Source organism: Phascolarctos cinereus, unplaced genomic scaffold, assembly GCF_003287225.1.
Source record: "Phascolarctos cinereus isolate Bilbo 61053 unplaced genomic scaffold, phaCin_HiC Scaffold_463;HRSCAF=1079, whole genome shotgun sequence".
In the NCBI taxonomy this organism is placed as follows: domain Eukaryota; kingdom Metazoa; phylum Chordata; class Mammalia; order Diprotodontia; family Phascolarctidae; genus Phascolarctos; species Phascolarctos cinereus.
Window position 1 is genome coordinate 3,555 of NW_027555806.1, and position 24,571 is coordinate 28,125.

At 39.4% G+C, this 24,571-nt stretch overlaps 1 protein-coding gene and 1 long non-coding RNA gene across 2 annotated transcripts; both read left to right on the forward strand.

Annotated features, from left to right (window-relative positions):
• The first annotated feature begins 2,254 nt into the window (after positions 1–2,254).
• On the forward strand, positions 2,255–10,664 carry LOC110204479 (cytochrome P450 2C23-like). Its single transcript, XM_078151668.1, has 5 exons — positions 2,255–2,328; positions 2,670–2,814; positions 3,987–4,160; positions 8,646–8,787; positions 9,990–10,664. Exons 1-5 carry the CDS (start codon positions 2,255–2,257, stop codon positions 10,184–10,186), a joined length of 732 nt encoding a protein of 243 aa, XP_078007794.1. The 3' UTR covers positions 10,187–10,664.
• Positions 10,665–11,548: 884 nt separating this feature from the next.
• Positions 11,549–12,492, forward strand: LOC110204480 (uncharacterized). Its single transcript, XR_002323320.2, has 2 exons — positions 11,549–11,705; positions 12,178–12,492. It is a non-coding gene; the product is annotated as an uncharacterized LOC110204480 (long non-coding RNA).
• Positions 12,493–24,571: the final 12,079 nt, after the last annotated feature.

The window sequence follows — 24,571 nt, forward strand, 5'->3', positions numbered from 1 at the left end:
GAAATTAAATTACAGAACCAAATATTGGCCCCTTGCAATGCATCATACTAGGCTCTGTGAATACAAAGACAAAAACTAATCATTCAATTAATGAGAACTTCTTCATTAACTTCCATGTGCCAGGCACTGTGCCAGACAGAGAGAAACATGTGGTTAATGCAATCTCTCCTTGAAAAGAAAATAGTTCGGGGCAGGACCTGAGTTCAGATCCAGCATCAGACCAAACACTTCACACTTACTAGCTGTGTGACCCAGGGCAAGTCCCTTAACCCCAATTGCTTAAAAAAAGAAAAAAGAAAAGACAAAAAAAGAAAAGAAAATAGTTCCTGTCCTCCAGGAGCTTATGTTTTACTAGAGGGATACAAAAAATTCATAGATAACCAAGTAGAAGGTAACTAGAGGACAGATAAAGCATTTGTAAGTGGGGCAGTCAAAAAGTTTCAAGTAGGAGAGAACTCCTGAGCAGGATGCTGAGGGAAGTAACAGATTCTTATTGGAAGAGAGAATGGGAATAAATTCCAGGCATGGTAGACAGTCTGGGCAAAGGCAAGGAGGTTGGAGATAATATAGATAAGAGGACATGGCAAGAATGTGAAGTGTGGGATGAGGGGCCATACAAAATCAATTTAGACAATTGGGTTGGAGGCAGCTGTAGTAAGTGCCAAGTCCCTGCAGACTTTTGAGTAGAGGAATGGCACATTCAGAACTGTGCCACAGGAATAGTAAGTTGTTAGTTGTGCAGATTATTCATTGCAAAGGAGAAATACTAGAAGCAGAGGATTGAACTTGGAAGCCATTGAAAGAATGGATAAAATATCATTTATGAAGTACCTACTATGTGCTCACTATTGTGGAGACAATATAGAGTAAGATATTTTAGATGCATGTCAGTTGCAAAGGCGTTGTGCTTCTTAGGGAAAATTAACAAATTAGTCAGTTGTTTAGTAACTGGTAGTGGTGAAGGTGAGGAAGGTGGGGCCCTTCTCTACAGTGACTGCTCCTCATTGAAAGGATGAGTGTTTGGCCTGGACTGAAAGCAGAGCCTAGGTGTAAGGGCAGGAGTCATTGACATGAAAAGGTCAATTACAAAGGCTCTTGAGTAATGGTCCTGGGTCATTTCAGTTATTTTCCAAGGGAATTTGGTGGTAGTTTGATTTTTTCTTTCTTCCCATTCCTTTTTCTCTTTCCCTCAGGGTGATTTATTAGAGTGACTAGTTTGTGTGTATATACAGTAGTGTAGAAGGGAAGGGATGAGGGTCTTAACTAGTTTAATGGACAAGTGAGGAGGCAAGATGGAATAGGTGTGGGAGACATGAAGATGAATTCTACCAGACTTGACCATAGCTAATTGGACATAAGTAAAATGAAAAGTCAAATATAAATCCATGGCCTTAAATCAGGGTTGATGTAGGTTCCTCTAAGAGAAGTCTGCCTCTTTCCTAAATGGGTAAGTTTGGAGGAAAGGGTAGTTTTAGGGAAAACAAATGAGTTGTGTTGTGGACATATTAAGTTTGCAATGCCAATAGGACATCCAGGTTGAGAAATCCATTTCTAAGCAGTTGGCTATGTGGAGTTGAAAATGAATTGGGAATCTCTGCTTATAAATAATCATTGAAGCCGGAAGTGCTATGATCAAGAAATTGTAATAGCCTCTTGCCTGCGTACATGAACTCATGCATATGGCATTATGAAGCAGTTGTGAGGAGAAATTCTCACTTTCTAAAGTTTCACACTGAATTCATCCTGTTCTTGGCATTTTCACAGCTGGCTGAAAAATATGGCCCCATCTATACTCTTCATATTGGAACCGGCGTGTTGTGCTGCTATATATATGAGGAATCTGATTGGAGATTTTATGGATAGAGACTCTTACCAATGTTTGGAGATGTAGCCAAAGGACATGGTAAGTTTAGTTTTCTGAAAAGAGTCACAGAAAAGCAAAATGTATGGCAAAGTATCTCCAGTAGAACGTCGTCCTCTGGAACATAGTTTTCTATTCTCAGTACCTAGCAGAAGACCTTTGTAGTAGTACCTGGTACCTGCCATTCTGTCATTGTATTTTAGTTTGAAGTGAATAAAATTAAACTTGATCAATGAACTAAGCCAGAAACTCCATAGCCATCACACTGTGCCCTCCCCTTCCAATGTAAGAAACCCAATGTCCTCTTGTCTTCTACCTAGGAATTACTTTCAGTAGTGGAGAGAGTGGAAACAACACCGCAGATTTACCCTGACGACCCTAAGGAACTTTGGGATGGGAAGAGAAGTGTTGAAAGAGCGAGTTCAAGAAGAAGCCAATGCCTGGTGGAGGAGCTCAGGAAAACAAAGGTTGGTTTTCAGTTCTTTCTTCCTGGGCATGTAGGGTCCAACTGCCTACTCCCAGTCCTAAATGCTATTTGCTTTGGGAATCATTTTAAAAGTCTCTTCCTTCATCTACTTACCAGATAATAACTCTGCCGGGTCAGAAAACTCTCTTTTTTTCTTGTGCTCAGGCATTATAAGTTTATCTAGCCTCCCTATAAGTAAAGACATCGTCCAGGAGAATAATATTCATTAGCCTTTAAAGAACTAAGCACCCTATCTAAGTATGATGTCCATATCCCATCTGATTGGAAACATTTCTATTAAAGTTGCTTTTTCCCCCCTTTGGTAACTTGTCTCCACATTAGGTCAGCCACTGATCCCACCTTCATCCTTAGCTGTGCACCATGCAATGTGATCTGCTCTATCCTCTTCCGTGACCGATTCAAGTACAATTATCTGATGAACTTGTTAAATGAAAACTTCCGCCTCGTTAATGAACCATGGATACAGGTAAGGCCAGAACTCTCTTCTTATTCTGTGGTTGTTTGCTGAGTTTCAGCAACAAGATCAAATATATGCCTCTATCTTAGCCAAGGTCCCAACGTTCATGAGAACACACACACACACATTCACACCACACATGTCACTCAAGGACAATAACATCACGCAATATCTTTGGCTCTCAAATAAGATATTAGGTAGATATCCTGTTCCTAGTTGGCACCTGCACTAGTTGTAGATTAAAATTGAAGTTATATGGAGAAGTGTTTGACTGGCGCCTGGGGTATCTCTTCACAGATGTGACCAAGTAAAAGAGTTATAAAAAAGAACCTGCCCAGGATATCCAGGAGAGAATAGGAAGGGCAAGCCACTTAGATGAGTACCTACACTGATTCTGGTGGTGATCTGGCTCTGCCTCTACAATGGATGGACATGTAGGATCAAAACCTTCATCCACTGAAGCCAGAACTGAAGATCCTCATCCAGCTGAAAAACAGCTTTCTTTTCCTTTGCCTATGTTCTGTTCCAGTTACATTCTGGAATATGTACTTACAGTCTGGAATAGGTACTCTAGCTAAACCCTTCTGTGGTAGAACGTAAATTTTTTGAGGATGAAGACTGCTTCATTGTTGTCTATAGCACCATAGCCTAGGACTTGGTTCATAGCGAGTACGGAAAAAATGCTTGATGCATTTTATTAACTTAACGTGAATTGAACTGAATTAATTGCATACCTTGGTGCCTGTTTATCTTCTTTTTTTTTTTCAAGTTGGCCATTCGAAGGCAAGTAGATTTCCCCTTAACTCAAATATGAGCTTCTTTTGAACAACGACAAAATATTATGCCATCTGGTCACCTCAGTGGGTAGCACAGCACCAGATAGATTAGTTTTGAGATATTTGACAACTTAAGGTTAGATTTGAGAGGATTTATGAACCTATTGACAAGGTGGGGATTTGTTTTGCCTCATTATGTGTATTTTCTTGGATGGTTTTGTTTTTCTTTTTTGTTTGTACCAATGTGCAGTGAAGATGAGACAGAAAATATATTTTGTCAATGAAAAATTTAATTTAAAATTTAAAAAAAATGGAATCTCTAATTTATAATGAGAGATTTTAAATAGTTTCTTCATGACAGTAAATTCACATGTGTTTGTTTTGGTTTGGGGTGTGTGTATGCAGCTCTACAACTTTTTACCAGCATTCGGAACATACCTCCCTGGAGAGCACAAAAGAATTTTTAACATTAATGAGGAACTTAAAGATTTCATTTTGGAAAGAGTGAAAGAGCATCAGAAGGTCCTGGACCCCAACAACCTCAGACACATTGACTGCTACCTCTCCAAAATGCAGCAGGTAAGATGCATGGGAAGCACCTTACTTGTTGAGTAAGGCTGATATTCCAAGGATTCTTACAGGCCACAAGCACAGGAAGGGACATGAGAGAACCTCAAAGTACCCACATCCCCCAAGGATGCCACTGGCTTTCTAGTAACTGGTCTTTGTCTGCTCGTATCCCTTATCTGAAGTCTGTATGGAAAAATGAGATTGGAAGAGTTCTGCTTTTCTGGGTGATGAGCTGGTGATCTGACTTTCTGTTTGGAAGGGGATATTGTATTGGAGAGTGATAATAGGAATCAACTAATAAATATTTACCAAGCAACTACTATATGCCAGGCACTCCGCTTAGTGCCAAAGACACAAAAGAGGCAAAAGACAGCCCCTGCCCTCAAAGAGTTCACAGTCTTATGGGGGAGATTATATATAACAAATGTGTACAAAGTAAGCTCTAAACAGGAGAAATGGGATGCAGAGCAGGGCTTGGAGTCAAAAGACTTGAGTCAGAGCCAAATTCAGACACTTCTTAGCTGTGTAATCCTGGGTAAGTCATAATCCTCATTTGTAAAATGGGGATAATAGCATTTGTCTCCCAGAATGGTCAGTAAGATAACGTTTCTAAAGGACGTGGTGAACTTTTAAACATTATACAAATACTAGCTCAAAATCTAGCTATAATTTTCTCTTATAAAATCACTCAAAATTAATTAGTTTCAGGAAGGGAACAGTATTAATTTGCCTCACAGAAAAATGAAGATTGATAAAAGCCTCCCAGAAACCCACAAACCTATTCAGAAAACAAATAAAGCACTTACGGTATCTCATAATCTCCCCAGCTCAGAGTTGTCATCAGGACATCAGCCCAACATTCTACTTAATCCTTAACTGTCCTCCAGTCCTACATGGTTCCACTCAGACTGATACAGGAAGCTAGGTTGTGGTATGGATAGAGTGCCAAGCCTGAAGTCCAAAAGACTTGTGTTCAAATCTGGAGTCACACATGGTATAGTATAGTATAGTAGAGTATATTATAGTATAGCAAAGCATAGTATCGTATAGTATGGTATAGTATGGTATGGTATGGTATGGCATGGCATGGCATAGCATAGCATAGCATAGCATAGCATAGTATACTATAGTATAGTATAGTATAGTATAGTATAGTATAGTATAATACAGTATAGTATTAATGTAATATAGTATAGCATAGTTTAGTATAATACAGTATAGTATTAATATAATATAGTATAATATAATATAATATAATATAATATAATATAATATAATATAATATAATATAATATAATATAATATAATATAATATAATATAATATGACATAATATGACATAATATGACATAATGTGACATAATGTGACATAATGTGACATAATGTGACATAATGTGACATAATGTGACATAATGTAATATAATGTAATATTATATAATATGATATAATATGATATAATATGATATAATATAATATGATATAATATCACATAATATCATATAATATCATATAGTATAGTGTATAGTATAACTCTGAGCAAGTCACTTAACCTCTGTCTTCCTTCATTTCTTCAGTTGCAAGATGGATATAATAATCTCGACCCCTATGATCATTGTAAAGATCAAATGAAATACTATTTGTAAGGTGCTTAGCACATTTAGATGCTTCATAAATACTTCTTTCCTGCCTTCTTGTAGAGTCTAAATCAGGGGTGGGGAGCCTGCGGCCTTCAGGCCACATGTGGCCTTCTAATTTTACAGAACAAATCTAAAATTTGGATTCAGTGAAAAGGCCACACTTAAGGATCTAGAAGGCTACATGTGGCCTGACATCTGCAGGCTCCCCATCCCTGCAATCAATGCATTAAACAGCCCCTAGAAGGAAAACTGGGTTTGGGAACATTAAACAATGTGGAAGAAGATCTTTCTTGATTGCCCAAGTAAGTCATGAGAATTCAGGGCTGGAGGTGGGGAGGAGAGAGTAAATGTGTTCTCTACCCCCAACACCATCATGGCAGTGTCATGAACTCTTTCCTCTCTGTATTCACATCATAACCACTTTAGTTCAGACCACCAGCATCTCTTACACAGACAATGACAATTCTCTCCTACCAGCTCTCCAAGCATCCAGACCCTCAATCCATTCTTCACAAATCTGCCAAGTAAACATGCATAAAGTGCAAGACTCTCTGGGTTATTCCCATGATAGAAGCTTCAGGGCTCCTAAGAGAAAACACTAACTCATGTATTTGGCATTTAAAGCCCTTCACAATTTGGCTGCAGCCTCTCTTTATTGGCTGGTTACACATTCTTCCCTCTCACAGCCTCCCTCTTTGCTCCAGCCAAGCTGCCCTGCTTGCTCTTCTTTGTACACAATATTCCATCTTTTGCCTCTTTACCTTTATACAGTCTGGCCCCCTCCCTGGAATGCTCTCACTCTCTTTGCTCAACTCTTAGCAGCCCTAATATCCGTTCACACTCAGCTGCTACCTCTTTCAAGTAGCCTTCTCTTATTCTTCCTGTTGTTAATATCCCACCCCCAAATCTCTGTGTATTTATTTTCCATGGATCCCATGTGTACTTATATTTGTATGTATTGTATTCCTTCAGTAGAATCGAAACTCCCAGAGGGTAGGGGCTGTCTTAGTTTTATCCTATGCTTTTGTATCGCCATTACCTGGCATTCTGCTTGGCACAGAAAATACATTTGATACTTCCTTGTTGATTGACTGATTTCATATACTGACAAAAGTAAACACGACAGAACCAGGCGTACATCATTGAACTGTTCACTAGAGACTTTCTTCAGGTTGAAATGAAAAGGTATCCTTAAGAACTTTTTAACATCCTTCCTCGATATATTGCCACTCTGTTTCTATTGCCTCTGCAATTTTTCAGTTTTTTTCCAGGGGCCCTGGGCCAATGGGAGATTTTTTAAAAATAGTGCTAAGCTGACATAAAAGCATGAGAGTATTGATTCCATTGCTTTATCTTTTCTCATTAATTTATTTACTTTATGCTTGTCTGGTTTGAAGTTTTCCAGCTCAAATAATTGACTCATCTTGAGTTTCTGTTTTTCAGGAAATGCCTGAAATCCACCCTTTATTCTTGAAGTCCATCTTCTTTTACCAAATATTTATTTTCTCCCACCAAATGAAAAAAGACAAATAATAACCTTCTTAACAAACAAGCATGATCAAGAAAAATACATTTCTATATTGGCCATGTCCAAAAATGTGTCCCTTTCTACCTACTAGTCCATGAATTCTCTCTCAGAAGGCAGGTACCATTCTTCATCATTAGTCCTCTGTGCTCATGTTTGCTAGTTGAATTGACATGAGTTCATAAATCTTTCAAAATTGTTCATTTTTACAAGATTGATGGCTGTAAGTCCATCTTATATTATTCAGGGTGAAGCTTGTATTTGCATTATTACTTATTTAATACTGTAACTTGATCTGCTTTGATTTTAATATTACTGTTTCACCTTTGTAGGCCTCAAGTTCTTTTTCTTCAAAATGAATGTGCTTGGCCAGTTGATCTCCAAGATGTGTCCTAGCTATAAATCCTAGGAGCTTGCGTATTTCATAGAATTTCATAGAATCTGTGGGTTGGAAGAAGTCTTAGCAGCCACCTAATTTTAAGGGCTGTCCCAGAAAAGGGTTAGAATTCCTTTGGTTCCTCATTTCCCAGAAGGCAGAACTCACAGCAGTCATTTGAAGTTAGAGAGACACATTTAATCTCCACACAAGGGGATAATGTCCAAGATGTAATAAATTTCTTCATTAAGTAATAAATTCCCCATGTTCGGAAGTCTTCAATGTGGGGCTGGCTGACCACTTAAGGGAGATTTTGAAAAGGAAACTTCTGATCAGTTACAGATTGGCTGGTTGAATTTCCGTCTCCCTACAAAATTTGAAATTCTGTATTCTTCTGCCCCAAGACTTTTCTCTCAGTTCCCTGTTCTGAAAATCTGAAATCCCTTCTTTTTTTTTTTTAAACTAAAATGCTGTCCTGCTTTGTAGTAAAAGTATCTGCATGCGAGGTCTCTTAGCTGGTTATAAACTTTTTAAGTGAATTACTTTATCAGGTCCTCACCATGCCACATATATCATAGATAATAAATAGAGAGCTGAAAGGATCCAGCTCTCTCCTGTTAACATATGAGGAAACTGAGGCCCAGAAAAATTAAATGACTTTCCCATGGACACAGACCCCTTAGCTGAGAATAAAGTTTAATTCAGATCTTCCTGATTCAAGGCCTAGTGCTCTATTCACTATGTCATGTTTCTGGATGGGAAGAAGGTTGCCTAGGAAAGGTAAGCCTGTGGATGAACAGGGGAAACCTAAGAGCATTAGGAAGGTTATTCTGTTTAAGAGTGGGGAAATGAAGGTGGGGGAGGGCTCCTAAGACAAACTTTAAGAACTTCACATGGTTACTAATGGCTTTCCCTGCTGTCTCTCATTACTTAATCTATTTTGTATCTCTCCTTTAGGAGAAAGATAATCCCCAGTCTCAATTTGACTTGGAAAATCTAAAAGTGATAGGAAGAGATTTATTTACTGCAGGAACAGTGACAACGCACAGCACCGTAAGATATGGCCTGCTGCTCATTCTGAAACATCCTGAGGTCCAAGGTAAAGTACAGGAATTGCCATGCTTTCAGACCAGGCTTGCTTTCCCATCCCTGCAGCTTGCTCAGGAGCTGGCCTCTGCTTTCCCCCTATTGGATTTGCATGACTTCCTCACAGATCAGCAACAGGTCAGACAGCAGCATATTGAAGAAAACAGGACCCCTAAACAAGACCTGTTTGTTATTTAAGCATGTGGCGGTGTATTATGGGGAATTCAATTCACTTTAAACAGCACATATAAAGCTCCCACTGTGCACCCTCAGTTCTATGCTTAGCATATAAAGACTCAAATGAAACACCCCTTTCCTCAAATGGCTTGCCTTCTGCCAGGCATACTACTGCTGGATCTAAGGAGGCAGAAGTAGGAACCATAGGTAGACCTTACAAATTGACAGATGGAGACTTCATGTAAGGAAAGACTTACCAACTATTAAAATTCTCCAGGAAGTCCATTCAGCTGTGCAGGAAATAGTGAGTTCTTGCTTACTAGAGATTCTCAAGCAAAGGCTGGTTGACCCTTTGTTCAATCCATTAGAGTCAGGATTCCTGTTCAGCTATGGATGGCCCTAGGTGAAAACATGTCACCTGTAATGCTGAGATTCTATGCCTCAGCAGCTCAGGGTATTGAGACAGGAGCTGAGATACACAGCTGGTGAATGGTTTAAATCAAGATGATAATGCCATCACCAGCACTATCAAATTCAAATGAAGGCATCTACTTGCTTTGAAAACAAAAGCTGGCATAATAATCATAAAGAATGTGAGGGTTACAAATAACTTGACATGTAATTTCATTTGATGTCTGCTAATGGAGGTGCTGTTTTTAATCTCCATTTTATAAATCATACAATAATAGGGTTAGAGGAGTAAGGTACCTGAGAAGACAGATAATTTATGATCCTCGTTTTTCAGATAAACAAAATGAGGCTTACATAGATTTAATGACTTGCCTGAATTTACACAGGTAGTGTCTAAAGAGAAATGTAAACACAATTCTTTCTGACTCCCATCCAGTAAATCATGGAAGTTTATCCTATTGCTGTTACGGAAGCCTTTGTATCCTTGACTGAGTAGGAGGAGGACACTGAGCCCATGTGAGAATCATCTTAGGTCATAACAATGGGCAGATATTCCACACAGGCTCAATTGAGCATTCCCAGGAGAGTGGAACATTGAGTGGTGATTTGTATTTTTTGTCTCTGCAGCAAAAATTCATGAGGAAATTGGACGTGTGATTGGACATAATCGACTTCCTTCCATAAAGGACAGACAAGATATGCCCTATATGGATGCTGTGGTGCATGAAGTGCAAAGATTCATTGACCTCATACCTCTCAACGTACCCCATGCAGTGAACCGGGACATCCATTTCCAACAATATATCCTCCCCCAAAGTCAGTAGTCTTGGGAGAATGGGATCTTAAACACAATTTATTCCAATGATATCATCATGGACATGAGAAAATGGAGTCCCATTGTCATGATCTCACTTAAAGTTCTCCTTGAGGCAGTGCTTTATTACATACAGTCTACTTGCATGTGGTGCTAAATGAAGAATAAGAGAAAAGTGTGCCCTTATCTCTGTTCTTCCTGCTTCTCATTCACCACAGTAATGCTCTGGAAAGAAAATGTACAGGGAACGTAACAGGGTGAGGTTGCTCAAGAGAAATGTTTTTGTCCTTTTCTCTTACTAGGCAGTGAAGCAGAATGTATAAATACTATTATCTGTCCCATTGTGTAGATAGGGACATTGATTTTCAGGTGTAATGACTTCCCTAAGATCATTTAAGTGTTGGAGATGAGACTTGAACCTAGGTCTTTAGACTCTAAAATACTGCTTTCCGGGGTTGCTAAATAAACTGTGAATGAATTAAAATGAATTAGATTGAAGTTTCCTAGCAATGGCTGAGCAAAACTATACTCCCTCAAGGAAAAGTGAAGGGAGCATCACACCTAACTTCACATTTAATGTACCCCACTGAGGCACTGTTTAGTTGAAATCATGAAGGCTTCAGTAAGAACTTACCATGTGAAATTTGCTAGGCCAAGGTGCTATTGAAACAAGGCGAGAATAGAAGGGTTTTTGACCATTGAAGACTTTGGCTTGTGCAGGAGGGAGCTGAGTTTGGAACCAGAAAAGTAAGCCTAAAGTATTATTTCTTTCCTTCAGACCCAAGCTGTGATTTGATTGGCAAAGTGGCTTCTTGCTGAAGGAACTCCCTCAGGAGGTAGCCTGGTCTGCCCCTAGAGTTTTTAAGCATTGCCTGGGCCACTGGCCATTGACATGTTCTGCCCAGAGTCCCACAGGCAGCAGGTGCACACATGATGTATAGACCAAAGAACTGAGGGTAGGGAGAGCACAAAGAGCTTAGCACCTCAGCCAAGGTTTCCTGTAAGAGGGGTTACCCAGGCCAATCCTTGAAGAAAGCTGAGGAATCTAAAAGGCTGAAGTGAGCAAGGAGTGGCTTCCAGGTGTGGGACATGGTCACTATAAAGGCATGAAGACCACAGATGGGGCTTTGTGGATGGGGAACAGCAGCTGGACTAGTTCAGCTGGAGCCCCAAGGAAGGCTTGATGGGGACAATAATGGGGACATCACTCTGGAAAGCTAGACTGGGGCCTAAGCAGATTCTTAATGGCGTGACATCTCATGCACATGCAAAGAAGTATGCATTTTGTACTAGAGAACATAGTGAGTCTCTGAAGATTCTTGGGACAAGACTACAAAGGATATTCGTAATGATACCTAACTCTCCTCTGGAATTTCTTCCGGTTTAGGGCACAACAATATTCCCACTGCTCACCCCAGTGTTGCATGACAAGAAAGAGTTTCCCAAGGCTGACCAGTTTGACCCACAGCACTTCCTGGATGAGAACGGGAAATTCAAGAAAAGTGACCACTTCATGCCTTTTTCTATTGGTAAAAAGAAACCCTTCTCATCTCTACCTCTCACCCTAAAAGGAGAATCCCATTCTCTCTCCCACTCTCCTCTGGCTGAGCCTTCTCCTGGCAGTTCTTCTGAAGACACATAGCCCACTCTGACATGACATACACTGTCTTTTCTAGTATTCCCGTGACCTGGCTTTTTCTCAGAGCCCTGAATAGATGAGAGCCTCTTGGCTGGCTCACCTGCCCTCTAATTCCATTGCAAGATCCACTACACAAGGGGTTACTGTGAGAAGAATGTTGTGAAGAAGGAATTCCTTCCTTCTCCTTATGGCCATTAATGGTTGAATTATAACTAATAATAATAGTTCTCACCATTTCTGCCCATATACTTATTTCTCTTTTACACCTTTTCCCATTATTGTGCTGGATCAGCAAGTCTGTTTCACTCTGGCTGACTGTGATATTCCATGAAGATTACAAGCAGAATTCCATTTCTTTCTAGGAAAACGGTCTTGTGCTGGAGAGGGCCTGGCGAAGATGGAGGTTTTTTGTTCCTTACCACCATTCTACAGAACTTCACTCTCAAACCAGTTGGAGATCCAAATGAAATTAGAGTAAAGCCCAATTATGTTGGATTCAGCAACGTTCCACCACATTACCAACTATGCTTTCTTCCTCTAAGAAGAACACAAAGTTGATTTGGTGAATTAGCAAGCTGGTTCATCTTCTGTACTGAATACTCTCATGTGTTTTTCTGGAATCCCTTTGAGGGAAAGAAAAATTCCCACATCTTGATTAAAATGAGTTTTAAATTTCAGAGACATGACAGCCTTGTTGAGTATCTTGTATGTCATTATATGCTGGGGCTGCATTATAGACATTCATGTGCAACCCTTGAACCAATACAGGCAAATCCTCAATTCTAGATTTAGGGTGTGGAGGAAGATCTGTAAAATATCCCCCTCCAAACCATATTTGTTTGTACTTTTCTTTTCATGTTTCCTTCCAGATGATCCTATTTTTATTATATAGCTCTTGTTTGTGAATTTGGGGGAGAATGAACAGGGCTATGTTGCTAACAACTCCAGACATGCAAATATGTGTTTTTCCTTCCATACACTGAGGATTCATGACTTCAAAGAAAATGTGGTAACAGGGAAGGATTCCTGGCTTTGGGGGCAGAGGACCTGAGATCAATCCTGCCCCTAATGGTAACAACTTGTGTGGCCTTGGGCAAGTCACTTCACCATTTGTTCTCACAACAGATTCTTCACCTCTACAATGAATGGGTTGGATTAGGTAGGCTCAGAATTCCCTAATGAGTCTCCATCTATGATACTTTGATCAGTGGGGTGAGTCCATTCATCAGTGCTTTAGGTCCTTACTGCATTTCTCATTTCACTTTCCTCCTTTCAGCACTGAGCCAGTTCAACTCAACTTGCTCTCCACTTTCAAATCCCACATCCCTTTGTCCCATGGGACATGCACTACTTTACTGAAAACTAGCAAGAAATTATTGCTACCACTTGCCTTCTCTGTTATTATAACCTTGCAAGTGAACACAGATCTCTGCCCCAACTGACTACCCTCTCCCTTCAGTATCTATTCTAAGATTACTCTTCTTTACTGGGGCCTCTCCTTTCATCTCACTCCTTCCCTCTCACCATAACACTGAACTTAATACATCACTAAGAAAATTGAGATTATGGATTGCTAATTTATTCTTTTCTAAAATTCTTTATTCTTAGTCATCTCTCCACCATCACACACAAACTTTCTTCCTTTTGTTCTAATATGGCAGAGGAACTGGAAAGAAAAAACAAGAAGGTAGCATCTCTTTTTCTAACCACTCACCCCACTACTTTGGCCCTTGCTCTCACCTCCCCCTCTCTCTGCTGAGATGTTTCACCCTCTAACCTCCCCTGTCTTTCCCTAATTTTCAATATTCTTAAATCCATTGATTCCTATCCTATTGCTTACTGTAAAATGCACTTCTCCCTCATCCTTAAAACAAAACTAATCAAAAAAATCTCATTCCCAGAGATTCCCTGGCTGACTCTTTCTGCCTATATTTACTCAGAACTTTTGTAACTTTGAAAAGACAAAGTATGCCTTTTTGAACATCTGCTGAGTCAACAATAGATTTGCTTCCACTTTTGCGAGGCTCAGGATATCTGAGTCCTGCATGACTGGCTTTTCATCTTAGAGGCACAAGAGTGCTGAGTCACACATGGCCAGCAGCAAAGCCACCTGGGAATCCTCTACATGCTCTGTTCAGTCTCAATTATATTGCCTTCATCTCTCTTTCTTCCTTTCCATGGCCAAACTCCTAGAAAAACTATCTACCTATTGGCCACTTTTTCACCTCTTTATGACCTCTTTTGGGCTTTTCTTGGACAAGATCCTGGAGCAGTCTGCCATTTCCTTCTTCAGCTTATTTAGTAGATGAGGAACTGAATCAAACAGGGTTAAGTGACTTGCCCAGGGTCACACAGTTAGTAAGTGTCTGAAGCCGGATTTGAACTCAGAAGGAGTCTTCCTGATTCCAAGCCCAGTCATCTGTACAACTATATACCTAGGTACAAAGGTAAATAACAGTGAGTAATCAGAAGGGACCATACAAGGATACAGTATTTACAGCTCTCACCTGTAGCCCCCAAGAAGCTGTAGTATGTGCTATGGCCAAATCCTGCTAAAACCATCTTGGCTGACCAGCTAAATCAAGTTGAGGGTAAGTGACAGGCCTGAAACCCATTTGTGACTTAGGGGATGTCAACCTAAAGCATATAGCGACTTCCCCTTGTGGAATGAGTGGATGAAAACAATTTATTCCAATGGCCATGAAGGCAGCTGGATCTTAGTCAGACATCAAAGCTGCCAAGGCCATTTAATATATCCTGTGCCATCACCAGTCTTCCTGACTTTTATCTTGCCCCAAACTTTTGCTGAAAGAGAGAGTGAAGCTGACCCCTTCATTTAAATATAATTCATGAATAAAGCAAGACATCACCCCAAGATGTCATTGGTCCTCTTCCAAAAGGAAGGATGAACAATACTTTACATGCTAAGAGGGAAAGATGCTGTAAGTCTCCTCTAACTCCTAATGCACTGAAAGGTCATAGAGGCTATTAAAGAAATGGAGGGCTTGAAAGTGTTTTTGTTATGTATTGATGACCACCAAGAAGAAAGAAAAAAGAGGGAAAGAGCAATACTCTAGGGAAAAAAGTGAGAGACTGATTGGGAATGCTTTATCTCACATAACTGAAGTGGGCAAAATAGAAGGTTTTATAGAAATGAGGAAAGAGTTTGGACTTCTGGACTGTGGTTTAAACTTGAAGGATGACAAGCTCCTGATTTAGGGAGAACATTCACCTCACATGGGCTAGTAAGGGGGTATATGACTGGAGTCTTTGAAATCTTTTTTAAAAGGGCTTTAAGTTGAAAAGGAAAAGGTTGTGGGGAAAGAAACCTACCTATGTGGTTTTCATATGCATTTTAAGTATAATGGGTAGCTACAGTTGGGAAGAATAGTAGCAAAATACACCTTGACATTGACAGCAGGCCAAGTCTGTGGAAAGATCCCCCAACAAATTTCATGGCCTCAGATCTCCAAAAACCAGTTCACAAAGTATTTGGAGCAGGCAAGGGGAATTTTTGATTCTCCAGGATGGAGGGAAATTTGACCTTTTTGGTATCAGCAAGACATGGAAGGATGAGATCCATGAATGGAATGAGTATACAGTATTTGAAAGGAAAAGGACAAAGCACAGATAAGGGGAAAGGTAAGGGTAAGTAGTAGCATGTGAAGAAATTCCAGAAAGAGGAAAAGCAAAAGGGGAGCCACTGGAATGAAGATCAACAGAGGGGAATATAGAAACAATATTATTGTTTTTACCTAGATGGAAAGAGGAAACAAGCAAGGAGTTAGGGAGAGGAGATATGAAATAATAGTGATTGGAGACTTCAAAAAGTGGACATCTGCTGAGATATCCTCTGTCTGTCTCTTTACCTCCATCTTTTCTCCTCTCTCTGGCTCTTTTTGTCTCTTTCTCTGTCTTTCTCTTTCTCTTTATGTCTCTCTCTGGCTCTGTGCCTGTCTATCTGTCTTTCTCTCTCCTCTTTTGGGGCAGCTAGGTGGCACAGTGGATGGTATGCCATACTGGGACTTAGGCAGACTTTAGTTCAAATCTAGATTCTGACACTTACTAGCTGTGTTACCCTGGGCAATTTACTTAACTTATGTTTGACTCACTTTCCTTATCAGTAAAATGGGGGACAATAATAGCACTCAATTCCCAGGGTTGTTTTTGTGAGAATCAAATGAGATAATTGTAAAGCAGTTAGTACAATTCAAATATCGTGGGAAAACAGACAGCATAACACAAAATTTATCAACTTCCACTTGAAAGGATTAGGTTTGGACTAGTATATTTAGGAGGGTAAAGAGGCTAAGATTTCAACCAAGAATCAACTATCCACCAAAACTAAGTCTAATCCTTCAGGTGAAAAAAGGACATTTAGTGAATTAGAGGACTTTCAAATATTCCTGAGGAAAAGAGCACAGCCGAATAGAACATTTGATTTTCAAACACAAGACTCAAGAGAAGGACAAAAAAAAAAGTTAAAGGAAAGGTAAATCCTAAGGGATTCTATGAGATTATGGTGTTTACATTGCTACATGAGAATTCCCAGAGCATTGGTCCCCTCTTCCATCCAACGGAATTATATCACTTGGAAAATTTGTCCAAAGGTGCTATTCTACCAAATCCTCTTGCTTTGTTGGGGCAAAAGAGATTCTAAGAGCTTTACAAACAAATAAAATGATTCTTGTCCAACAGTGTGATACAGCCATCTCAATCCATCTCAGGAGAGCTGGTTGTTAAATTCTAAAGTGTGAACATTTTCATCTTGGACATCTGACAAATACCCAAGTAAGAGCTGGATCTATTCTTTTATTTCTGTATTTAAGAATGTGATGGAGAAAATAGTAATAGTGCAGACTAAACTTAAAAGCGTGTCAAATATACATTTTATTTTGAGAGAGAGCTGGCTTTTAAGCATTTATCAGCACACATCTACATCCTGCCTCTATGGAGAATTTTTACAAGCATTCCCCCAAAAGCTGTCCAGCCTGGAAAGCTGTGGCTGGATTGCCATTTGCATTGTCAAAAGGAGTCCTCCCACTGATACAATCACAGACCCATTGAAGTATATACCAATGGCAGAGAAGGCCATCTTGGCTCTACTATTTGCTACCACTCTGACCTTGGTCAGGTCCCTTCCCATATTTAGACCTCAGTTTCCTCCACCTAAATACTAAGAATGTTAGACCAGAAGACCTAGTTCTCAGTCATCTCTTGTGATCTGTGATACCCTATATCCCTGCCCTGCCCTAGTTTAGACATTAGGAAATTTCAGCAGGGACAGCCTAAGATTTACACAAGGTCATGCACCCAGTGAATGGCAGCCAAAACTGGGATCCTGCCTGAACTATGGATTCACCCAAACAGAGATAAACTTTTTTTGTTCTTTATAGGAGATATGGACCTTGGTGACCACCCATGGACTCTTTTGAACCTGACGCAAACTTCTGAGCAGGATTAAATTTCTTTGAAACTTATCTATGTATCTAAACCAGCACTGCTATTATTTAATTCCTGCTGATTGGTTCCACACAGATGGAAGACACATGGTGCAAGGACAAGAAAGAGTGACCTACATTCAGAAGGGGGCTCACTTTTTATTATTTCATTTTTCCTACTTGCATATAAAGATGGGAGCACACTTTGAATCAAACATCTCTGATCATTATGATCAGGGGAGACCTCATGCAGGGAGACACAGGCTCATGAACACTTTTGGGTACAATCATGACGGGGAGCCAGAAAGTTTCTACCTGAGTGGGGAGGTCTTCCAAGTGCTCCCATTTGGGGATAAAATGGCACTGGGTCCATCAAACCCTCAAACCCTGCAGAGCATTCTGGACAAGATGGAATTCTACTTCATTCCCATTTGCTCTATTCTGAGGTTCAATTTAGAGGCAATAATAAGAGAATCTATGTCATTATTAGACCTGTACATAGCTTTTAAAGTTATACACAAGTATAATTATAGTGCTTTACAATGGGTAATGCAATTTTTGTGCATCATCTCCTTTGACCACCACAAAGTATCATGTGAGCTCAGTAGTGCAAACCATGAGGTTGTTTGGGATACTGGCAAAGGGTCTGGATTTGGGGACAGAGGATCAAATCCAAGCTCTGCTGATGACTCTATGTCACCTTGGTCAAGCCACTTGTCTTAACTAAGGCTTCAGTTCCTCATATGTCAAATGAAGCCATTGGACTCAATATCTTCCAACTTTCCATCCAACTCTAACTATGATCCTATGGCTCTCTTTAGCACTGTAAGATTCATCAAGCATTTTATAGATATTATTTCCTTCAACTCTCATATCATTTCTGAAGCAAGCAGTGTAAGCATTGTTAACCTCTTTATACAAATGGAGACACGAGGACTTTGGATCCAAGTATGCTAACCAGGAAGTGGCATAGCAGGATTTGAACCCACAGCTTCCAACTCTACCTTAAGTTTCTGTATTGAGAGGTTTTCTATACTGATACAGATTGGTACTTTTTATACAACATGCTGTCCTAGAGAGGTTTTTGAGAGCACTAAAGGAAAATTGAATTTTCCAAGATCATACAATAAATATTCTTCCTGATTCTTTCTTCTGATTTCAGGGCAACAGTTTATCCAATATGCACATAAGAATAAAATGTGGGATTAGAAATATAAAAAGGCTAGCTTTGGGTAGCCTGGTGGCAAGTCCTCCAATCACAGAGATTTTCTCAGCTCTTAATCACTGCATATCTTATGGCAATTCCCTCATAACAAAAAAATGGAACATAGCTTTTATTCATGTCGAGGCTAAAAGAACTAACCAGTTTCAGATGGCTTGATATACAATGTGTCCCAAAAGTCCTGGATTGCATCAAGGTAGCTCCCTAGTTTCTAGAAATATATTTGACTAAATTGAAAAGAATTGAATTGAGGCAAATGTCAGCACTATGAAAGCCAAGACCTATTTGAGTTACAGCTCTATTACTACTTTTTTGTGCCTTAAAAAATTATTCTAAATTTAAACAACAAAAAAAAGTGCATACTCACAGATGAACACAAATGAGGATGTTATACGGAAGTATGAATTGTCATTTTTTACCTCTCAGTGTAAAATATCTATCATAATTTCCATATGGTATTTTCAAAGGTATTCTGCTGTTTGTGCTTTCTTCTTAATTTCCTTCTATCCACTTATATCTACTTAATTTTTTAATTTAACATTTTATTTTTTCCAATTACTTATGAAAATAATTTTAACATTAATTTCTTAAAATTTTGAATTCTAAATTCTCTCCCTCCTTCCCTCTCCTCATTGGGAAAGCAAGTAATGCAATAGAGGTTATACATATGCAGTCATGAAAAACACATTTTCATATTGCATTGTGAAAGAAAAAGGAAAAAAAAAACCAAGAATAATAAACAAAGCTGTTCAAGAAGTGTGCTTTCAATTGCATTCATATTCCATCAGTTCTTTCCCTGGAGTTGGAAAGTGTTTTTCATCATAAATCCTTTGGAACTGTTTTGGATCACTGTATTGCTGAGAATAGCTGTCACTCAGTTGATTATCACACAGTATTGCTGTTACTGTGTCCAGTGATCCCCTGATTTAGCTCCTTTCACTTTGAACCAGTGTATGTGAGCCTTTCTAGCTTTTTCTGACAGTATCCTGCCAGTTATTTCTTATCACATGAGTATCCACAACTGCACCAATAGTGCATTCATATCGCAATTTTCCCACATCTCCTTGAACATTTCTCTTTTTCCCTTTCTGTCATATTAGCCAATCTGATAGGTATGAGGTGGTACTTCAGAGTTGTTTTAATTTGCATTTCTCTAATCGATAGTGATTTAAAGCATTTTATAAGACTATGAATACCTTTGATTACTTCATCTGAAATATACCCATTCTTATTCTTTGACCATTTATCAATTGAGGAATGATCTGTGTTCCTATAAATTTAGCTCAGTTCTCCTAGGAATTGAGATATAAGGCCTCTGTCAGAGAAATTTTTGCTGTAATTTTTTCACAGTTCTCATTATAATATATTTCCCTCCATCCTATTTTCCACATTTATCTTTCTCTCTCCTTTCACTATGTCCATCTTCAAAAGTGTTTTGCTTCTGTCTACTGCCTTCCCAATCTAGCCTCCCTGCTATTAGCCTCTCCTTCTCTTGTCCCTTTTTCCTTCCATTTCCCTGTATGGTAAGATAGATTTCTATACTGAATTTAGTGTGTGTGTTAGTCCTTCTTTGAGTTAATTCCAATGAGATTAAGCTTCAAGAACTCCCCTCTCTATCCCTCTTTCCCTCCACTTGAAAGTTCTTTTCTGCATCTTTCTTGTGAGACTATTTCTCCATTCTACCTCCCACTTCCCCTTTCCCTCTTCCACCTCGGAATCACTCTTTCTTACTCCTTAATTTTATTTTTTATATCATTCTATCAAACCCATGACCTATGTCTATATATACTCCTTCTAACTGCTGTAATAATGATTAGGTTCTTGGGAATTACATATATCGAATTCTCATGTAGCAATGTAAACACCATAATCTCATAGAATCCCTTAGGATTTACCTTTCCTTTAACTTTTTTTTTGTCCTTCTCTTGAGTCTTGTGTTTGAAAATCAAATGTTCTATTCGGCTGTGCTCTTTTCCTCAGGAATATTTGAAAGTCCTCTAATTCACTAAATGTCCTTTTTTCACCTGAAGGATTAGACTTAGTTTTGGTGGATAGTTGATTCTTGGTTGAAATCTTAGCCTCTTTACCCTCCTAAATATACTAGTCCAAACCTAATCCTTTCAAGTGGAAGTTGATAAATTTTGTGTTATGCTGTCTGTTTTCCCACGATATTTGAATTGTACTAACTGCTTTACAATTATCTCATTTGATTCTCACAAAAACAACCCTGGGAATTGAGTGCTATTATTGTCCCCCATTTTACTGATAAGGAAAGTGAGTCAAACATAAGTTAAGTAAATTGCCCAGGGTAACACAGCTAGTAAGTGTCAGAATCTAGATTTGAACTAAAGTCTGCCTAAGTCCCAGTATGGCATACCATCCACTGTGCCACCTAGCTGCCCCAAAAGAGGGAGAGAGAAAGACAGATAGACAGGCACAGAGCCAGAGAGAGACATAAAGAGAAAGAGAAAGACAGAGAAAGAGACAAAAAGAGCCAGAGAGAGGAGAAAAGATGGAGGTAGAGAGACAGACAGAGGATATCTCAGCAGATGTCCACTTTTTGAAGTCTCCAATCACTATTATTTCATATCTCCTCTCCCTAACTCCTTGCTTGTTTCCTCTTTCCATCTAGGTAAAAACAATAATATTGTTTCTATATTCCCCTCTGTTGATCTTCATTCCAGTGGCTCCCCTTTTGCTTTTCCTCTTTCTGGAATTTCTTCACATGCTACTACTTACCCTTACCTTTCCCCTTATCTGTGCTTTGTCCTTTTCCTTTCAAATACTGTATACTCATTCCATTCATGGATCTCATCCTTCCATGTCTTGCTGATACCAAAAAGGTCAAATTTCCCTCCATCCTGGAGAATCAAAAATTCCCCTTGCCTGCTCCAAATACTTTGTGAACTAGTTTTTAGAGATCTGAGGCCATGAAATTTGTTGGGGATCTTTCCACAGACTTGGCCTGCTGTCAATGTCAAGGTGTATTTTGCTACTATTCTTCCCACACTGTAGCTACCCATTATACTTAAAATGCATATGAAAACCACATAGGTAGGTTTCTTTCCCCACAACCTTTTCCTTTTCAACTTAAAGCCCTTTTAAAAAAGATTTCAAAGACTCCAGTCATATACCCCCTTACTAGCCCATGTGAGGTGAATGTTCTCCCTAAATCAGGAGCTTGTCATCCTTCAAGTTTAAACCACAGTCCAGAAGTCCAAACTCTTTCCTCATTTCTATAAAACCTTCTATTTTGCCCACTTCAGTTATGTGAGATAAAGCATTCCCAATCAGTCTCTCACTTTTTTCCCTAGAGTATTGCTCTTTCCCTCTTTTTTCTTTCTTCTTGGTGGTCATCAATACATAACAAAAACACTTTCAAGCCCTCCATTTATTTAATAGCCTCTATGACATTTCAGTGCTTGGAGTTAGAGGAGACTTACAGCATCTTTCCCTCTTAGCATGTAAAGTATTGTTCATCCTTCCTTTTGGAAGAGGACCAATGACATCTTGGGGTGATGTCTTGAATTGTTCATGAATTATATTTAAATGAAGGGTCAGCTTCACTCTCTCTTTCAGCAAAAGTTTGGGGCAAGATAAAAGTCAGGAAGACTGGTGATGGCACAGGATATATTAAATGGCCTTGGCAGCTTTGATGTCTGACTAAGATCCAGCTGCCTTCATGGCCATTGGAATACATTGTTTTCATCCACTCATTCCACAAAAGTCGCTATATGCTTTAGGTTGACATCCCCCTAAGTCACAAATGGGTTTCAGGCCTGTCACTTACCCTCAACTTGATTTAGCTGGTCAGCCAAGATGGTTTTAGCAGGATTTGGCCATAGCACATACTACAGCTTCTTGGGGGCTACAGGTGAGAGCTGTAAATACTGTATCCTTGTATGGTCCCTTCTGATTACTCACTGTTATTTACCTTTGTACCTAGGTATATAGTTGTACAGATGACTGGGCTTGGAATCAGGAAGACTCCTTCTGAGTTCAAAATCTGGCTTCAGACACTTACTAACAGTGTGACCCTGGGCAAGTCACTTAACCCTGTTTGATTCAGTTCCTCATCTGTAAATAAGCTGAAGAAGGAAATGGCAGACTACTCCAGGATCTTGTCCAAGAAAAGCCCAAAAGAGGTCATAAAGAGGTGAAAAAGTGGCCAATAGGTAGATAGTTTTTCTAGGAGTTTGGCCATGGAAAGGAAGAAAGAGAGATGAAGGCAATATAATTGAGACTGAACAGAGCATGTAGAGGATTCCCAGGTGGCTTTGCTGCTGGCCATGTGTGACTCAGCACTCTTGTGCCTCTAAGATGAAAAGCCAGTCATGCAGGACTCAGATATCCTGAGCCTGCAAAAGTGGAAGCAAATCTATTGTTGACTCAGCAGATGTTCAAAAAGGCATACTTTGTCTTTTCAAAGTTACAAAAGTTCTGAGTAAAATATAGGCAGAAAGAGTCAGCCAGGGAATCTCTGGGAATGAGATTTTTTTGATTAGTTTTGTTTTAAGGATGAGGGAGAAGTGCATTTTACAGTAAGCAATAGGATAGGAATCAATGGATTTAAGAATATTGAAAATTAGGGAAAGACAGGGGAGGTTAGAGGTGAAACATCTCAGCAGAGAGAGGGGGAGGTGAGAGCAAGGCCAAAGTAGTGGGGTGAGTGGTTAGAAAAAGAGATGCTACCTTCTTTTTTTTTCTTTCCAGTTCCTCTGCCATATTAGAACAAAAGAAAAAGTGTGTGTGATGGTGGAGAGATGACTAAGAATAAAGAATTTTAGAAAAGAATAAATTAGCAATACATAATCTCAATTTTCTTAGTGATGTATTAAGTTCAGTGTTATGGTGAGAGGGAAGGAGTGAGATGAAAGGAGAGGCCCCAGTAAAGAAGAGTAATCTTAGAATAGATACTGAAGGGAGAGGGTAGTCAGTTGGGGCAGAGATCTGTGTTCACTTGCAAGGTTATAATAACAGAGAAGGCAAGTGGTAGCAATAATTTCTTGCTAGTTTTCAGTAAAGTAGTGCATGTCCCATGGGACAAAGGGATGTGGGATTTGAAAGTGGAGAGCAAGTTGAGTTGGAACTGACTGGTCAGTGCTGAAAGGAGGAAAGTGAAATGAGAAATGCAGTAAGGACCTAAAGCACTGATGAATGGACTCACCCCACTGATCAAAGTATCATAGATGGAGACTCATTAGGGAATTCTGAGCCTACCTAATCCAACCCATTCATTGTAGAGGTGAAGAATCTGTTGTGAGAACAAATGGTGAAGTGACTTGCCCAAGCCACACAAGTTGTTATCATTAGGGGCAGGATTGATCTCAGGTCCTCTGCCCCAAAGCCAGGAATCCTTCCCTGTTACCACATTTTTTGAAGTCATGAATCCTCAGTGTATGGAAGGAAAAACACATATTTGCATGTCTGGAGTTGTTAGCAACATAGCCCTGTTCATTCTCCCCCAAATTCACAAACAAGAGCTATATAATAAAAAATAGGATCATCTGGAAGGAAACATGAAAAGAAAAGTACAAACAAATATGGTTTGGAGGTGGGATATTTTACAGATCTTCCTCCACACCCTAAATCTAGAATTGAGGATTTGCCTGGAGGTATTGGTTCAAGGGTTGCACATGAATGTCTATAATGCAGCCCCACATAATGACATACAAGATACTCAACAAGGCTGTCATGTCTCTGAAATTTAAAACTCATTTTAATCAAGATGTGGGAATTTTTCTTTCCCTCAAAGGGATTCCAGAAAAAATGAGAGTATTCAGTACAGAAGATGAACCAGCTTGCTAATTCACCAAATCAACTTTGTGTTCTTCTTAGTGAGGAAGAAAGCATAGTTGGTAAGTGGTGGAAGTTTGGAAATCCAACATAATTGGGCTTTATTCTAATTTCATTTGGATCTCCAACTGGTTTGAGAGTGAAGTTCTGTAGAATGGTGGTAAGGAACAAAACACCTCCATCTTCGCCAGGCCCTCTCCAGCACAAGACCGTTTTCCTAGAAAGAAACGGAATTTGCTTAGTAATCTTCATGGAATATCACAGTCAGCCAGAGTAAAAGACTTGCTGATCCAGCAC

Bases quoted from the DNA above. Each gene is read 5' to 3' on its own strand.
- LOC110204479 (XM_078151668.1), top strand. From the start codon at position 2,255: ATGGGAAGAGAAGTGTTGAAAGAGCGAGTTCAAGAAGAAGCCAATGCC. The intron at 2,815-3,986 runs GTAAGGCCAGAA...GTGTGTATGCAG, and splicing joins TTAATGAACCATGGATACAG to CTCTACAACTTTTTACCAGC. The intron at 4,161-8,645 runs GTAAGATGCATG...TCTCTCCTTTAG, and splicing joins ACCTCTCCAAAATGCAGCAG to GAGAAAGATAATCCCCAGTC.